The sequence below is a fragment of the Dermacentor albipictus genome, chromosome 3 (genome assembly GCF_038994185.2).
Source record: "Dermacentor albipictus isolate Rhodes 1998 colony chromosome 3, USDA_Dalb.pri_finalv2, whole genome shotgun sequence".
In the NCBI taxonomy this organism is placed as follows: domain Eukaryota; kingdom Metazoa; phylum Arthropoda; class Arachnida; order Ixodida; family Ixodidae; genus Dermacentor; species Dermacentor albipictus.
The window spans coordinates 44,637,276-44,653,779 of record NC_091823.1 but is presented as its reverse complement, the minus strand read 5'-3'; the positions used below and the strand labels follow the sequence as shown (position 1 = coordinate 44,653,779).

At 41.6% G+C, this 16,504-nt stretch overlaps 1 protein-coding gene across 5 annotated transcripts in view; it reads left to right on the top strand.

The window, feature by feature from the left end:
- The window catches only part of LOC135898197 (FHF complex subunit HOOK-interacting protein 1B-like), a 49,345-nt gene extending 32,966 nt beyond the window's left edge, over positions 1 to 16,379 (top strand). For 4 of the 5 annotated variants that reach the window (XM_065427024.2, XM_065427027.2, XM_065427026.2 and 1 more), the window contains 4 exons: positions 789 to 1,542; positions 8,164 to 8,356; positions 8,512 to 8,614; positions 10,537 to 16,379. In XM_065427024.2, coding sequence (XP_065283096.1) covers positions 789 to 1,542; positions 8,164 to 8,356; positions 8,512 to 8,614; positions 10,537 to 10,699 — 1,213 coding nt within the window. In that variant the 3' untranslated portion in view covers positions 10,700 to 16,379. The remainder of the gene's footprint in view (positions 1 to 788; positions 1,543 to 8,163; positions 8,357 to 8,511; positions 8,615 to 10,536) is intronic. The other variant, XM_065427025.2, reaches the window with a different exon arrangement.
- Positions 16,380 to 16,504: the final 125 nt, after the last annotated feature.

Sequence of the window (16,504 nt, the reverse complement as noted above, 5' to 3'; positions counted from 1 at the left end):
GTAGGAGACACATGATAGGATTCGGCGTCTGGTACCGTGTCCAATGCACCAGAATGACAGCTGGAACTGACTCATTTTGCCATGCTGTAGCACCGGATCAGACGCTGAATCGTACTATATGTCTCCTACTATAGAAGCATGCCAGGCATCTGATCTGATGCTATGGCACAGCAAAATGCCTTGTATTTGACTGCCATTCTAGCATGTCGGCTGCCATATTTGCTGCCGAATCATATCATGATCTCCTACTTTTGGGAGGTGGCTGCAGAAAAAAAAAGTTGTTTAAAATTTTACCTCGCATAATGAACCCTCCCAATTTTGTGCAAGCTTTCGGGAAGTGCATCTATTATGCAATACATTACCACACAATATAGCTGAATAGCTCTTCAGAATAACTTCTGTGACAGTCAGAGTTCCCTATAATGACTAGTCAAATTTGCCAAAAGATTCACTCCTACCTGTCATAGTTCTTTGCAGTTTATCTGTGCCCCTATAAAGTTTACCACAAGCAAAGGCAAAGTGCTTTCTCTGCAGATGTTGGATTAGCATTGCTGCTGGAGAGGTGGCATTGGCTTTTGCTTTAAACTCATGGCCAAACTGCTGTTAATCAAGCAGCAATATGTTGCCTAAATGGTCATGACAGATGCCATCTGCACTTCACCATTTTTAATCAGTGGCCTTTAAGCCTAGTACTAGTGATGTGCAATTAGCATATGCCTATGCTGGACGTGTACATGCATCTATATATGACAAACCCACTGTGTTTTCTATCTTCCTTTCTCAACTAGGTATCTGGTTCCCTGCTCCCATGTGATGGTGAGCCAGAGGAGTCGCGTCTGTGACATAGATCTTTACAGCTGTGCCGCCGAAAAGTTTCTCTCCCTCATTCCTGCTTGCTGTACTGGCATCAGTGCCGAGGAGGCCCAGCTACCGCTCCTGCGTGATGGCTTTCCCATGGAGAGAGTGATGCACGGTGGAAGCCTTCAGATACGCAGCCGCCGCCCCCGCCGCTCTTTCTCTGGGGTCCTGGGCAGCTACGAATCAGGAGACATGCCACGGTCCTTCACCGCTGTGCTCAACGGCACCCAGCAGCCTCCGTCAGTGGCACATACTGGCTATCACTTGTACCTCGCGGACGCGCGTCAAGGGGTGCGCCTTACCAGGCGGGCATGCTCAGGTTGGTCCTCGTCTTACGATGAGGCATCATCGGTGGATCTCAATGGGGCCACAGTTGCTCCGGACACAAAGACAGAAGATGCCTCTGCCGAGGAGAGCTCGGTGTCTGCGGGGGACTCAGGAATCTTTGTAACGCGAGAAGCTGCCAATAAGGGTGGCTTCGAAGCATTTGGAAGCCCCAACATCGGTCCATTCCTGAGCATATTACTGACCCGGCTGGAGATGATGCCACAGAACAGCGTCTACATTAACCTACAGTTGACGGCACTCATTGCACGGCTGGCCCTGTACCCGCAGCCCTTGCTGCGATCGTTCCTCCTGAGCCATTCACTTGTGTTTCAGCCAAGTGTCCGGTCACTCTTTCAGGTGGGTATGAGTTTTGTCACCCTAGTTGATATTAAATGTGGAAATGATTTGCCTCTTGGCTGTACCAGTGCTCTTGTGTGTACTACTATCCTTTTCTTTGATAATGTAGCTGAGTGTCGATGCAGCTACTCAGCTGAGCTGAGTAGCTGAGCTGAGTGATAAAGTAGCTGAGCCTGATTCAGCTTGCTTATAAAAATGAGATACAAAGTAAAAAATCTAGTTGAAGGAAAAACATGGTGTAGAGGTGACATGTCAAACTACTAGTCTGTTTCTGACTTCCCTTAGTTCTTGCCTTTTCTGTGGTATAGGAATTGGTGATGATGGTACATGGTTTTTTTGGTGCTAGATACAGGGATGGCCAAAAAGTGCCGAAGGGTGTAGAAATTATGAACCAGCAGTGAATTCTTCAGGGCCTTGTTTGTCTGGATGAGAATTTGCAACATGCAATGTTGCAAATCCTTTGTATGTAGCTGTCTTGCATGCAGGCCTAATGGCCGCTTTGCTGCTGTTTTTGTGAATGTGTCCAATCCTCAAAGCGCTTGAGTAAGACAAAGACGCATGTTCAATTTTTTATGAACCTTAGAAGGAATGCATATGTCTGATAGGAAGCCATTTTTTACGCCATTCATTGAAGTAGAGATTGAGATCAGATGTGAACCTGATCAAAGCACAAGTGGATTTTAATGTGGTGTGCTGAGTGTCCACAAACCTGGGAAACATGTAAAGAACTTAAGGTTAACCATTTGCAGGAGTAGCATTGTGGTTCACTAAAAGAAGCAGGAAGTGATTGGTAGTTTCTAATTTCTACTGTTTTATAGTTTTTGAGAACACTACAAAGAAATTGTCTAGAGCATACAAATAATTACACACAGTGAAGGTTACCTTACTGAAAAAATTTTGCAACCCGCAGCCTAAAAGGTGTTTTATTTGTGCACTAGAAAATATGCAACAAAACAAATTAGTTGTGAATGCTAAACACTTAATTACGCCGGCACACAACGCAGCTGGACCAAAGCAGGCAATTGAATAATCTGCAATGTGCTTTAAGAAAATGCACTCTAAATTGTAAAAAAAAAAAGGATAAAGAGACGGAAAAAAGAAAGAAAAAATATGTATAGTAACCATGATTCTCATGGTAGCAGAAGAATTTGCCACAATATTGCAATCTCAGTACGATACTCAACATTTGGTCCCTGCCGTGTGACTGTGTTCGTCACAGGCATAAAGGTACAATAAATGTGTGACAAATGTGGTCTGATGCTTTTATAAACACTGTGCATAACTTTCCTTAAATTAGCAGATTAATTTTGCCATTACAGGGTGTCTACCAACCGGGAAAACCGGGAAAACCGGGAATTCTCAGGGAATTTGAACAGTCTGGAAAAACTCAGGGAAAACTCAGGGAATTTGTGCTTCCATCAGGGAAAATTAGCTGTAACTTTATTGAAAGGGAACGAAAGTCGTGTTAATGCTGGCTCCAGTAACAGAGGAATCGCAACGAATCATTATTGATGCCGTGTCATCGGCACGATGTATTGCCAGAGTAGTTAACGATCGATTTTCTAGACGCCCGATTTTTCGGACATGCCCGATAATTTGCACGGTTTTGCGGCACCACCACGTACTCCATATAGTCAATGTATATTGCCCCGACTGCAGGTCTGAAATGGCATTAATCAAAGCCGCCACCGCCGCTATTTTGATTATCTCGCCGCTTCGAACCGGCACTCTCGCAGGCAAATCCGCAAATCCGTAACCACCACCGCGGCAATGTCAGGCCTCGCTGCTTCTATGTTCGCTATTAAGCTTCTTGCCGTGCGGTGCCGTGTTTTTCATTGAAAGAATTTGCCGCTATCACCAATGGCACCGACTCCGCCTTTGTAATCCTAGCGATTGGCTTTGAAGCTCGCAGAGCACAGCGCGTTGCGTAATGCCAGTCTGCGAAAGTTAGCTTCGCCTCGGTACACTAGTGTTAGGCGGTGAAGCATAAGAAGCGTGGGAAGGGGGCAATTGTCGCGGGACACAGTATACATTACTTAATTACACATGCGTGCACGTCGTCTTCTGTCACAGTACAAGCCCTGATATGCCTAAAAAGCGTACTGGCAGGCCTTCAGAGCTTTTTGAGACGTGCCTGTGGTAATTTTAGCCCTTAAAGGCAGTTAAAGACATGCATTAATTTTTTTCAGACTGCCCGTTTTTTTTTCAATTTTTTTTTTTTTGCGGCCCCTCGGAAGTCCAAGAAATCAAATGTTGACTGTACAACTGACCAAGAGGATGCTTCAGATGATCCATGTGGTGAAAGCGTGGTAGAAGGAGGATGAGAACAGAAAGGACAGACGCACTGAGGAATTAACGAGAAAGGAAGGGTGCCGCCACCTTTTTGAAGGAGCTTGAGCTAAAAAAACTAAGTGATGGCTGATGCTGAGACACAGGTGTCCCTCATCCAAGCCAAAATAAATTGTTTACGCAGTGAAACCCAACACTGAGATGTTGTGTACGGGCTGAGAGTATGTCAGGACAGTTGAGGTTGACTTCCCAGCTGCTGAGAGAGAACCTTAGTTGTGACAAAGTTCAGGACCTCATACAGATGAGCTTGCTATCAGTTGATAGAAATAGCTGATATTAAAAAAATATTTACTTATGTATGCATCTCCTTTTCATTCGTATTTGAAAATGTTTGACTCAATTTGGAATGGGCTTTACCATTTCTTTCGCTGTGCATTTTACTAACACCTTCCTTCTGTTTTCTTTTTAAATAAAATATATATTACTCCTTACTATTCAAACTGGATTAAGTCATTTTTTTGTTCCAGCATGCTTACTAGAGAGTGACAGCATCGGGCAACGTGGTGTCAGCCTGTCTTGACATAAAACAAAGATCTGACTCATTCAGGGAATTTCGCAAAGGTGCTCAGGGAAAACCTGGAAAACTCAGGGAATTTGGAAATGTCAACTTGGTAGACACCCTGCATTAGAATTTCATTCAAATGAAGCCTTTGAACATTGCATGCACATGTAAACAATCTCCGTGAGGATGTTTCACATTGGAACAGATAGCAAAATACATTGCTGCGTCATCTTCATTGACATCTGATCTGGGCATTTCTCTTAACTGCTCATGAACATGTGGCCAGAAACCAATGTCGACCACCCGCCGTGGTTGCCCAGTGGCTATGGTGTTGGGCTGCTGAGCATGAGGTTGCAGGATTGAATCCCGGCCACGGCGGCCGCATTTCGATGGGGGCGAAATGCGAAAACAGCGATGTACTTAGATTTAGGTGGTCGAAATTTCTGGAGACCTCCACTATGGCATGCCTCATAATCAGAAAGTGGTTTTGGCACTTAAAACCCTATAATTTAATTTTTTTTTAACGAATGTCAACTTCTGTGAGCTTAATGCCAATGGACATACAGTGACTTTTGTTTTTCTCTCAAGAGGAAGCTTTAGATCGGGCCCAACTCCAGTGCCGCCTATTCAAATACATGTAAAATGCAGAAATGCTTTTCTGAGACAACCCTTGGCCGATTTTAATAAAATTGGTTGCATTTGAGAGAGAAAGTTAAATTCTAGCGGCTGTTGGAAGCGGAATTTTGATTTAGGGCCTAGTTTCCTTTATGCAAATTGCAGAAAGTCTGTGAAATTGAAAGAAAAAAAAATCATTAGCCATTCCACTCTGCGAAGGTGAATGACTGTGAGGTGAATGACCAGCGAAGCTGTTTAGCACAAGACACTGAGGTGACACAGAATTTTGGACAGAGGTATGAACTCATTTATTGTCTTGATCGGTGGCCATCGTGATGAAAGGTACGCACATACATTTATTTTCAATCACGTGGAGGAAAGGACCACCGCCCCGAGGAGCTGGAGGAAACTAGACACGCATGACGTTTCGACAGGACTGCCACCATGGGAGAGCGGAAGAAAAAGAAACTAGATGCGCAAGCACTTGGAACGCCGACAAAGAGAGGGCAGTGCGAACGTAGACATGGCCAATGCCAGTCGGCGTTTTGCGCTGAGATACTGTCGTAGTATCTGTTCTTACTCTTGTGCCTGGGAGCTCTATGGGTCCCAGGTGTGACAAGGGCCGGAATCATCCCACGGTTATTGCACACACACATGAAAAATGCATGGAAGCCTAGCCATTAACAGCTTCGCTGTAAAATAGAAGCACGAAGGTTAGAGATCTGCAACTCAGCACCAAGAACAGATATAGCAGTAAACTGTATCCGTAAGAACACCACTCAAGGTAAATAAATTTTATATGTTTAACTATATATTATGTGAATTGGTTACAGTGTTTTCAAGAGACTTGCAAAAGTGTTACTTGCATATTAGTGGTGCATCTAAGAGCCATGTATGACACATCAATTTTGTCCGCTGTATATGTACTAATATGTGCGATTAACAGAAATGTGATACCATTTTTCATTGCTGAGTTAGAGCTGAACACTTGATAATTTCGTTTTCCAAAAATTTGCTATTTTTAACATTTTTTTATTAATAAATCGACAGCCTAAATCAATAACCCATTCCCAACAGATATTAGATTTTAACTTTTTCTTTTAAATGCAACAAACCTCGTCAAATTTGGTGCAGTGGTTGCCGACAAAAACGATTTCTCCTTTCCCATGTAGTTAGCTAGGAGCCTCTGAGCTAAAGTTCGCTCTTGAAATCTTTTAAGAATGCTTTTGTGCTTATTGCTGCGTTTTAGTTGCTTAAATTTCACAAAAGATCGCATTTCACAATCTGGATCATTCAGTAAAACAATTGGCCTTGTTACTTGCCTGGTTTGTTAAGAAAATAAAATTGACTAACCTAAAAGATCACACTTTTGCTGCAGAAATCTTGCTTTGCCATACTGCAGATGTTGTAAACGACACGGTAACATCACATCCATCGTGTTCAGGACATCACCCACTGTGGAGGGCACAGATGAAGGCAACTTCACATTTTATTTCTTGAAAAACCAGGCGAGTAAGTGTCAAGTGTTGAACTGAACAATCAGGAATATGCGATGTTGCTGCAAAATTTATTAAGCTGTGATAAGTGATGTCTTTTTTTTAAGTTTAATGTTATAACTCATATCACCGTAATCTACAAGTGTTTCTTTCATAGCCACTGTCGCAGTGATCGGTGTTAACCCTTTCAGGGTCAGTGACGTAAATATACGGTGCAGCGAACAAGTCCAAAATGGTCGATGCCGTATATTCACGGCGCCGTCTGTACGTTTGAAAAGTGCGCCAATTTCCTAAGTTTTTTTCTTTTCTGGCATGTGCTGCCACTATGTGGGAATACAGGGAATACAGGGTTTTCGCTGCATGGTTTGTATACTAGCGCTCACGCATTGGTGCGGGCGCGCGGCAGTTTGGGTTTTGTTCCGTGGGCAGTTTCGGCTTCTTGCACTTGCAAAATTGATGGCTATCTCGTTACTAATCGCTCAAAGGTCGACCGCCTGTTTCTCACTCATTTAGTGCTCACAGGGGTGCATAGGAAGGATGACACCGTGCATGCATTTCCTGTTAGTTTCTTCTTCTTCTTTTTTTTTGTTTTTTTTTTTGAGACTCGCGATAAATAATTGCCTCTGGTTGTCGTTAAGGTGAAGATTAGGGGAAAATTGTCACGCGTCTTGCTTTTTTGACGGGCACACAACCACACAGTTTCCTTGAGTGCGCTCATCTACGCTATGGATGTAAATATTAGTCCAAGAGCAGGAACATTTGAGACTTGCAAAATATTATTGTGTGTGCATTTTCTAAGCCTTGAACTATGTGTATAGCAATGCATAAAATTTTTAATTCTTAAAAGTTTATTTTCTTTTTTATTTTTGTTATTCATGAATAAACAGTACATATATACCAACACAAAATATCTTTTTCTCACTTTACAGTCACCCTAAAAAAATTGCGGTAATTTTTTTTTTTTCGAGATAGGTCTCTCAGAAGAATTGGAATCTGAAATAAAAAAATTGACCCTGGGCGGTTGCATATGGCAAAAAAAAAATCTACCCTTAAAGGGTTAATGACAGAATAAGAAATGAGGAAATAGGCATATTTTCATGTATGTTCTACATGTGCTGGTGCAGTGAAGGTTTCATGCTGCCTCATGTGTTCCTGCCCTAGCTGGTGTAAAAACCTGCTTGAGGCACATGGACTTCACAAGGTTTTGCTTTGCTCTGCTTGGAAAACCTCTGAAGAAAAATTAGAGTTCAGTTTTTGAAAGCAGTTTTCATCCTGTGAAGAAAACCGTAAACCTTGCATGGAAGTGAGCAGAAAAAAAAAATGTTTTAGATCTTTTACAACAGTTTGTGGAACTGCAGTTTCATGGGTGTCTGGCTGGTGCCAAACTGCATTTTGTCTCTGCGTTGACTGAAGCACAAAAGTGGGAGAAGACCCAGTTCCATCAGGGCAGTAGGGACAGAAGGATGTGTCCCACCTTAATCAGATTACTTGGCCATGTCAGCCACTTTGATTGAAATGCCAATGCGTTGCTTTATTTTCTGAGCTGCGCTAGAACCCTTATACGTAATTTGCTTTAATATGGTACCAACAGCATGACCCATATGAAGATAACTTTATGTAGCGTTTTCTTCTTTCTTTTTCTGTATTTGGTATGTGCAGGTTCTTGGCTCTCTGAAGCACAAAGTGGACAGCTACTCCTACACACTGCATAACTTTGATGAGCTGCTTGCAAGGGCTAGGGTCTTTTTCGCTGTCAGGGAAGAAAGGCTACTGGCAGACACACCTCACAGGCTGTATGGTGACCAAACAGCAGTGCGTCGAAGCCAAAGCTTTGCTGCGGAGTTCTCGAGAGGTAAGACGATGGTCATTCAGAATTGATGAACAGCAGAGCTTTGTGCTTCTGTCACTTCTGTGTGCATGTGTGTGTGTGTTTTGCAGCCTTTGTGTGAAACTTTATTTTAGCAGCAAGTGTTTGTAACTGCATAATGGTGCTGATGCTGTTCACAGGGGAGTCAAAACGGAGAAGCCTAGGAAGTTTCTTTCGAAGAACTGGCCTGCCAAAGACAAACCCTGTTCTCGTTGAAACAGGTGGCGAGGAGAAAAGCTACAGGTGTGTTTGGATTTTTTTATTAACAGCTTATGTTGAAGTTGACTTCTGATATTACTTTTTAACTGTGCTCTCTTATGTTCCCTGGTACACTTGTTTGGAAACATTAAAGACAGTATTCCTCAGCCCTTGTTCACAGCATTTGACTGCATATTCAATACGACATTCAACTATTAGCAACGACTCAAGTTATATTTTGTATGCAGATGACACAAGCCTCCTATATAAAAGCCGCGACGTGCAGCACCTGATCTTGGTTATTAACAAAACTACGGAAAAGCTTAGTCGATGGAGTGCTGCAAATTGCCTGTTAATAAATTCCAAAAAAACAAAAGCTGTGTTGTTTCATGCGCGTCAAAATTCGCTTATTGTAAAACCGGTGATAAAGTTCAACAACTACAACATTGAAATAGTTGATACTGTAAAAACACTAGGAATACTTTTCAATAAAAACATGAGCTGGGATTCTCGCGTTAGCTCAGTCATGTCTCGCCTAAATAGATGTGTTGGTGTTCTAGCAAAATTTCGCTCATACCTTCCCGCATCCGTAAAATTGTTCATTTATAACACACTCTTCTTATCACATCTGAACTATTGTTTCCTGGTTTGGGGAAATACCACATCGTCTAACATTAGGAAACTGATGTGCTACAAAAGAAGGCATTACGTCATATCGCTAGTGCTGATTGCAATGCACACACGTTTGATCTGTTTCGTCAGTTTAAAGTTGTTCCCATGCCCAAACTTTACGAGTATTTTCTATGCATAAGATAAAAAAATCTGTATATAGCAGCGAGCATGCATTTATTAGCATATCATCGTTGAAAACGAACACCATTGTATATCCATTCCGTAGTAAAGAATTTTAGCACGTGCCATTTTGTCGTACTGAGCATGGGCGGCAAATAACGTCATGCACTTGCAGTTCTGTTGAACAAACCAATTTTCCAGGACATTCATGTAGAAATATGCAGCATACGTAACATACGAGAGTTCTTCATTCCATGATGTCAGTATTGTTTTTCCACTGCTGTTAGTATTTTTATGTATTTATAGTTACTGTCAAGCTGTTCGTATTACATTACATTGTATAACACTAGAGGTTAACATGCAATGGTAAAATTTAAAATGCCTTGTTAATTGTCGCGCTTTTTGTATGCCTTGTATATAGGGGGCTCGGGCACTTCTCAAGTGAATTGATTTTCACTTTTTGCTCAAGCCTTCCCGCATTGTGATGATGCAAATAAATTTCAACTTCAACTTCAACCTGAATATAACGAAGTGTGAGATATAGTGAGATGAGTCTAAAATTTGGGTGGCTATGCATTGGTTAGGTGAGTATTGTACTACTGTAAGAAAACTTAAAATGTAAGAATCAAGATAGTGTTATTCATGCAAAGCAATGATTTGCTCACTCAGCAGCTTATTTGTGCTATTTTTTCTGATAGAAAAAATTTTATGTGCTTAGCAGGAGCAACTTGAAATGGCATGCGCTGGATGTGCATACCTATGTGTTTTGACAAATGATTTGGGTGTTCTGTAGCTTGTGCTGACCTTGTGTAACTGCACCAATTGCACAGTCACATATTAACGACAATGCAACCTAAGTTTGCAATTTAGTGTTTTGCAGGTGCCAGGTATTGGACCATTGCTGGTCAGCGTGCTGGCCGCGTATGCTTTGTGCATGTGTATGCTTGACCACATTGAATCGCATATGCTTGCATTTCTTTAGCATTGACCCGAGTGTGATATTTCTTTTGCCAATATAAGCGTGTATGCTTCTAACAAATGTGGTATATAACAAAGATATTTTCTGCTCAGATGAGGCGTCGTTATAACACAGTGTTCAATTAAATTACATATTATGTTCGGAAATAAACTCTGCAGGAAAGTAGTAGTACACAATATTTCCTGTGCCCACTCAGGTTCATAGCAAGGCCATACCCGAGCGAGTTCACAGAAGAAAGTACCAGACTGGAGTCCATCAAAACTCAGAATGCAGTGTTGGCAGCTGTGGTGCTGGAGGAGTTCCTGAAGGAGCTCGCTGCCATCAGCCAAGAGCACGCCATCCAGCAGCTTGCATCATGACATCACGTGGCAAGACATACCCATTGTCATTGGGGTGGATTCCTCCACAATGAACCAGCACTGAGATTCTTTGTATAGTGTTTACACAAGCTCTGTTGCGTGTATGTGCATGCATGCGTGCTTTCTGTACCATACTGATGCTAGGTCTGTATAGATAGAGTATTTTATAGCGAAGAGCCTCTTTGATGAGTTAGCATCTGGGTTCTGTGGTTTTTAATTTTAATGCTGTTTGGTGTGCATCACATCTTCAGAGAGCCCCCAGAAGATCTGAATGAGATAATGGCAGTGCTAGCCACTTTGGCATTCCACTGGCAAGTCTGAAATGTTAGGAGCCTTCTTCATTTGGTCAGCACAGCTTTAAGAGCTTTGTTGTTCCTGCGTCCATGGGTTGGGAAGGTGAAGAGGTCAGTGCAAAAGATAACAGTGTAAATACACTATGTTGCAGGAAAGATGCAGTGTTGTTGCAGGGAACTGCAAGCTTTAGGTCTGCTAGTGGAAGCCATAGTGACCTGCATAATGGTGTAGGGGAAAAGGTGCAATGTTGTTGACCTGTTTGTTGTCCTTCCCAACAGCGAAGTTTGCAGTTTGTGTTTCAATGTAGCTTTGAAAACTTGTGCAGAAGTTAGCACTGCTGCTGTCCTCAGTGTTCCAGTATCTTCTGGTTATGTAATACCACCATCATCATTTACTGTCAGTTCTGAAGCAACGGGCATGCACAAATAAGTTATATTTTCCTGTGCAGCGTCAGATTTCTAGTGTTGAAGACAAGGTTTACGTCGGTTTTTTTTTTCTTATTGTTTGCTTTCAAAGCTTAGAATACAGCTGCTTTATTTGAGGACTCCTCTCAAGAGTTGGGTTTTACTAGCACTTCTTTAATCAACAAACGACATATTACTATTACATCACGTAAACTGTCCATAATGCACTAGAATTTCTTCCTATATGTCTTTACTGTCCCCCCTTCTTTCTTTTTCTCTATGCAGTCAATGTTTCAAGGGCCAAGATCTCAGTAATGTTCAAATGTTTTAATGTTTCAATGTGTTGATTGCATGCCAAGAATCCTTGGCCCCTTATTTACTTTTTTAGCAGCACTGTCACACTTTGAATTTCAGGGTTACATCAACTGCAAAGCATTAGAATGCTTGTGCCAGACAAATGAAATATGCGAGTAGCTGGTTATAAAAGTGCCAGTCATTAAGTGTAGCAATGCTCATAATTTGGTGAGACAAGTGTTCAAGCTGAGCTGCATTTTCTGAACTGAACCTACCATTAATGTTTTAATGTATATAAATGTATTGTCCAAGGGCCATGATAATTCCTTTCCTTTTTTCCTTATCTGTCATGCGAACTGGCCAAACCCAGCATGGCATTGGTGAAAGACAATGATGAAAGGTCAAAAGAATAGATGAAGAAAAGAAACATTACAGAGTCTAGGCCCTGTTTGCAAGGCCACTTATTTTACATCATTTCGGAACATGGATGTCACAAATCATTACCATAAATGCTCTTTTGCATGTAGGCGACTGAAAATGCATTTGCCTTTGCTAGGCTACAGGAACTACATAAGCTGCATATTCTTGCTTCTATAAAGAAAAAAAGAGAAGGAACAGCACATGGCAAATATACAAATTCCACCGTTGCAGCTGGATTTCATGGTTATGTGTATTTGCCAGACCATTAGGAGCAACCACTTTACAACTTAAGTTTTAGTAACTACTAGTTTAAGTTTTGGGTAATACTGATTACATTTATTTTTTCTATTTGTGGCAAGCCTGTACCTTAACATGTGTGTCGCTAAATGTTGCCCTGTTCCTGCTCCATTTTGCAAATAAGCACCAATTGTTTTTAATAGGACATGTTATGTAAGCGAGCAACATTGGTGTTGCAGCATGTGACACATTATCACACCACATTGGAGCTTACATAGTTATTTCATTTTTATTGGCAGGCCAGCTGAAAGAATGAACAAAGCTGGTCTGGCATGTCAAATTAAAGAAGGACGTCAGCTGGAAGAGAGAAGTATGCAATCAGTGCATTGTACTGGTCTAAACCTGCGAGGCTCAAACTTGGGAGAATAGCCAAGCAGCTTGAGAAGAGACTAAGGAATGCGGGAGGTCATCGGTATCAATTGGAGAGAAAATAGGTGTAAATTCTGCACTCTGTTTTATACATGGCAGGCAACATCGTGAAGGTTAAAATGACTTTTCGCGCAGCCTGCATACATAACTAAAAAAAGTAGTGCATGCCACATGAAAGCCAGAAACATAGCCATGGTATGTAATTTGGCATGAAATCGCCTTTATAGGTTGCAGCTACAATTAGTAAGAAATTATTGTGTAAAAGACAAAATATATGGCTCCCTTCATTTTAAAATAAGTGGAAGGACTCATTGTTATGACAGCTCTTTGTACAGACAACACAGTGCATTGCTTGCATTTACGACCAAAATATAGTGCAACACATACTGGAAGTAAATGAGTGCAAAATGCTGTGATTGGATAATTCTGATTGTGGAAATGTATAACACTGTGATTTGACATGGCATTAGGCACAAGGTCGCAGGTTTTATTCTCGGTAATGAAATGGAAAAATCCCTGTATATACTTAGATTTAGGTGCACATTAAAGAATCCCACGTGTTCAAAATTAATCCGGAACTCTCCACTGTAATGTCCCGTAGCCCCAGTGTTGATTTGGGAGTGTAGTGGTCATCACTAGGTGGTGGCTGATGATGAAGGAAAAGAAGTGAGGTGGCACAGAAATATGTGCAAGAACAACCTCATCACAAGGTTGCAGTAAAAATGTTCCATGCCGGTTCTCATCCCTGTCACAGCTACAGTACGTTAAACCACATCAATCAGTCAAATCAACACACAATTAGTTCCATCTGCTGCACTTCTATAACATGACATAGTAGTTCAGAATAAGACACAGCAGATTAGAAGCCAGATCACCACGAAACATGCAGAGTGATACAGTTCTACAGCTGCACTACTTCAGTAGCTTGAGGACCATTGCTTGCCAAGTTTCTATTTGTGGCAAGCCTGTACCTTAACATGTGTGTCGCTAAATGTTGCCCTGTTCCTGCTCCATTTTGCAAATAAGCACCAATTGTTTTTAATAGGACATGTGATGTAAGCGAGCAACATTGGTGTTGCTCGCTTTGTTGGTGTTGAAATTATGATAAAGATGTGGAGTTAGGCAGGTCACCTAATGCATAGAGAAGATAACCGTTGCCTGTTAGAGTGACGGAATTGATGAGGAAAAGTAAGCATGATAAAATGCGACAGCCTTAAGCGGATTGATTAGTTTAGGACATAGGCAGGTGTAAGGTGGTTTTTGTTGATACAGGGCAAAGGTGATCAGAGACCTTTTGAAGGCACCATGTTCTGAACTCAGTCATTGAAAAGGCTAACTTAGCCACCTATCAATCTTCCTGTATTTACATTTCAGCGTGCTGTGCTGTGCACAACTGTGCCTTTAACATTATCACTGGAGATGTCAGCAGACATTGTTTCTCCATCTTCACAATGTTGCACAATTCTAAAACACTGCACATCTAATGCATGAATGTGTCATAACCACTGAAGCACTCTTACTGCTGGATTTGCTTTGTAGTGCATTTTACCTGTTGAATTGCTCACTAAAGGTGTTCTGGAGTGTAGAATATATTATTGGTAAGTTCTGCTTTAAATAAATGACAAACAGTTGACAATACAGTTTAAGTGGTAGCTGTTGTGGTATAGCTGTGTTCTACTACTACTTGGGGACTTTATTTCTCTTCTTGTAGAGAAAAGCAGTGTAGTTCAGAAACTTGTACAGAGCAGCTTCTTGTGTGAAAACACAAGCAACAAGTTATTTTGCTGTGATGGTTGGATGGCAGGCGTCATTACATATGTTACCATAGGAGTGCATGAAAGTAACAGAGTAAGTCTGTATCCTCATGCTTGTCATGATCTGAGAAGTATGGCTAGTTGGTAAAGTTCCATACTGTGAACAGCATGAAAGTGGCGAGGAGGGAGGGGGGGGGGATAACAGTACACACTGTTATAACGCTTTGCGTGTACTACAATTTCCTGCCTTTCAGCTGCTAGCACCATGCTGCCTTGCTGGTGTCTGCGACCACAATAATTGCTTTCGTATAGGTTTTTTGTGTTGAAAGTTTTTATCCCATTTTGTTTTGCAGAGTGTATGACAAAACCTTCGATAGTCAATCGATGCCGGCGTCATCTTGCCTTTGTGTCTTTCACGCTGTTCACAGTATAACGTTGGCTACTTCTGTTTGCAATGTCAAAGACATGCAGAAATCTGCTGTTTGTGCAAGCCTATTGTACATAGAGGTTAGATTGCCCATTTTCCCTCTGCATTCCCAAATGTTAAAGAAATTTGTGATATATTGAAAGATGAGTTGTTATTGAGATATACAAGACAAATTCTGCATCACTTCTCTAAGCCCTTATTGTTCATATTATGGAAGTACAGTAGTTTGATAGTTTTTCAATTCCTAGGAGCTATTTATGTACTTTGTTGGATCAAGTTGGCTTATCCCACTGCTGGTAGAATTTTATTTTTGTTTCCTCCGTGCTTTCTTAAGCTTTCTAGTGGCTCAACTTCCAGCTGTTGCCATGAGAACAATTGTATATCTTCTCTGCGCAGAGGTCAGAGGATCCCTAATCCTGCAAGCAGTCTAGACACAACCAGCATTTCTTTGTGGCAGCAGGAGAACCCGAGAACTGCAGCATGAAATAAAAAGACCCAGTTGCTTCTATGCTTGATAAATTATCCGACTGCTTGGGCCAGGTCATGGAGATTAATGTAACAATTACATCTGTTGTCTGTGGGAACAATCAGTACAGCAGTTAATCAGAATGATGGGTAGTGCATGGCTCATAGTAGAGTCAGTCTCCGCCGTCTTCATGCGTTTGCTTATGTTATCCTCTTTGACGCTAGTTGCGCAGAGTCAACACACTGCAGTGATAAACCTCTTGAAAGAATCTTTAGCTGCTTTTAGAGTTACTCCCGGTGAGCACGTTGGAGTTTCGCCCAGATTTAGAAACACAAATGCATGTACGTTGCTTTGACGTGCTGAAAACTATGGGATAATCAAGCAGTTCCGAGTTTGTAAGAATTCAGCTGATGTGAAAAAAATCTTCCAATTCAAAGGAACCATAATTTGAACATAACAGCCTCAAGAGAAGTCTCAACCAAGTACAATCAAACCACTGTCCATGATTGATGCCCCTTGGTGATAATTCAACTTCTGTGGTTCTGCCTACCTACCAAACTTGGTAAGGTATACAAAGCAGTATATCCCTGTATCCTATTTGCAAGAGCCTTTGTTGTAAATAGCCTTCACGAATTTGTTGCATTAAGTAGCCCAAGGCAAATTTTTTTTCTTTGTGTTGTTTTCATAAGAGCATATGGGATGTGCGTGCTTGCACACATGCTGTAAATATTGTGATGCCACAGCTGTGTTTTTACCTGCTCCACCTCTTGGCTTGGACATTTGCTAGTTGCTTTAGCAGTTTTTAGAGTTGGCCACACCATTACCTTTCTCTGGGTGGATTTGCACAAGGCACCATGTGCCAAGGTTCAACATTGGGTATTTTGTTGCAGCATGCGAACTGTGTAGATAAGCTGCTCATTCACACATGGCTCTAATAAAGGCATGAGAACACCAGTGTCTCTCTGCTTACTGCAGTTGAATGCTGTTCAGTCAGTCGAGTTCAAGCCTTCAAGCACAACATTGGCTTCCGGTGTGGTGTGGTATTTGCTGCTACATTTAAGACAAACAACATGCAACTCT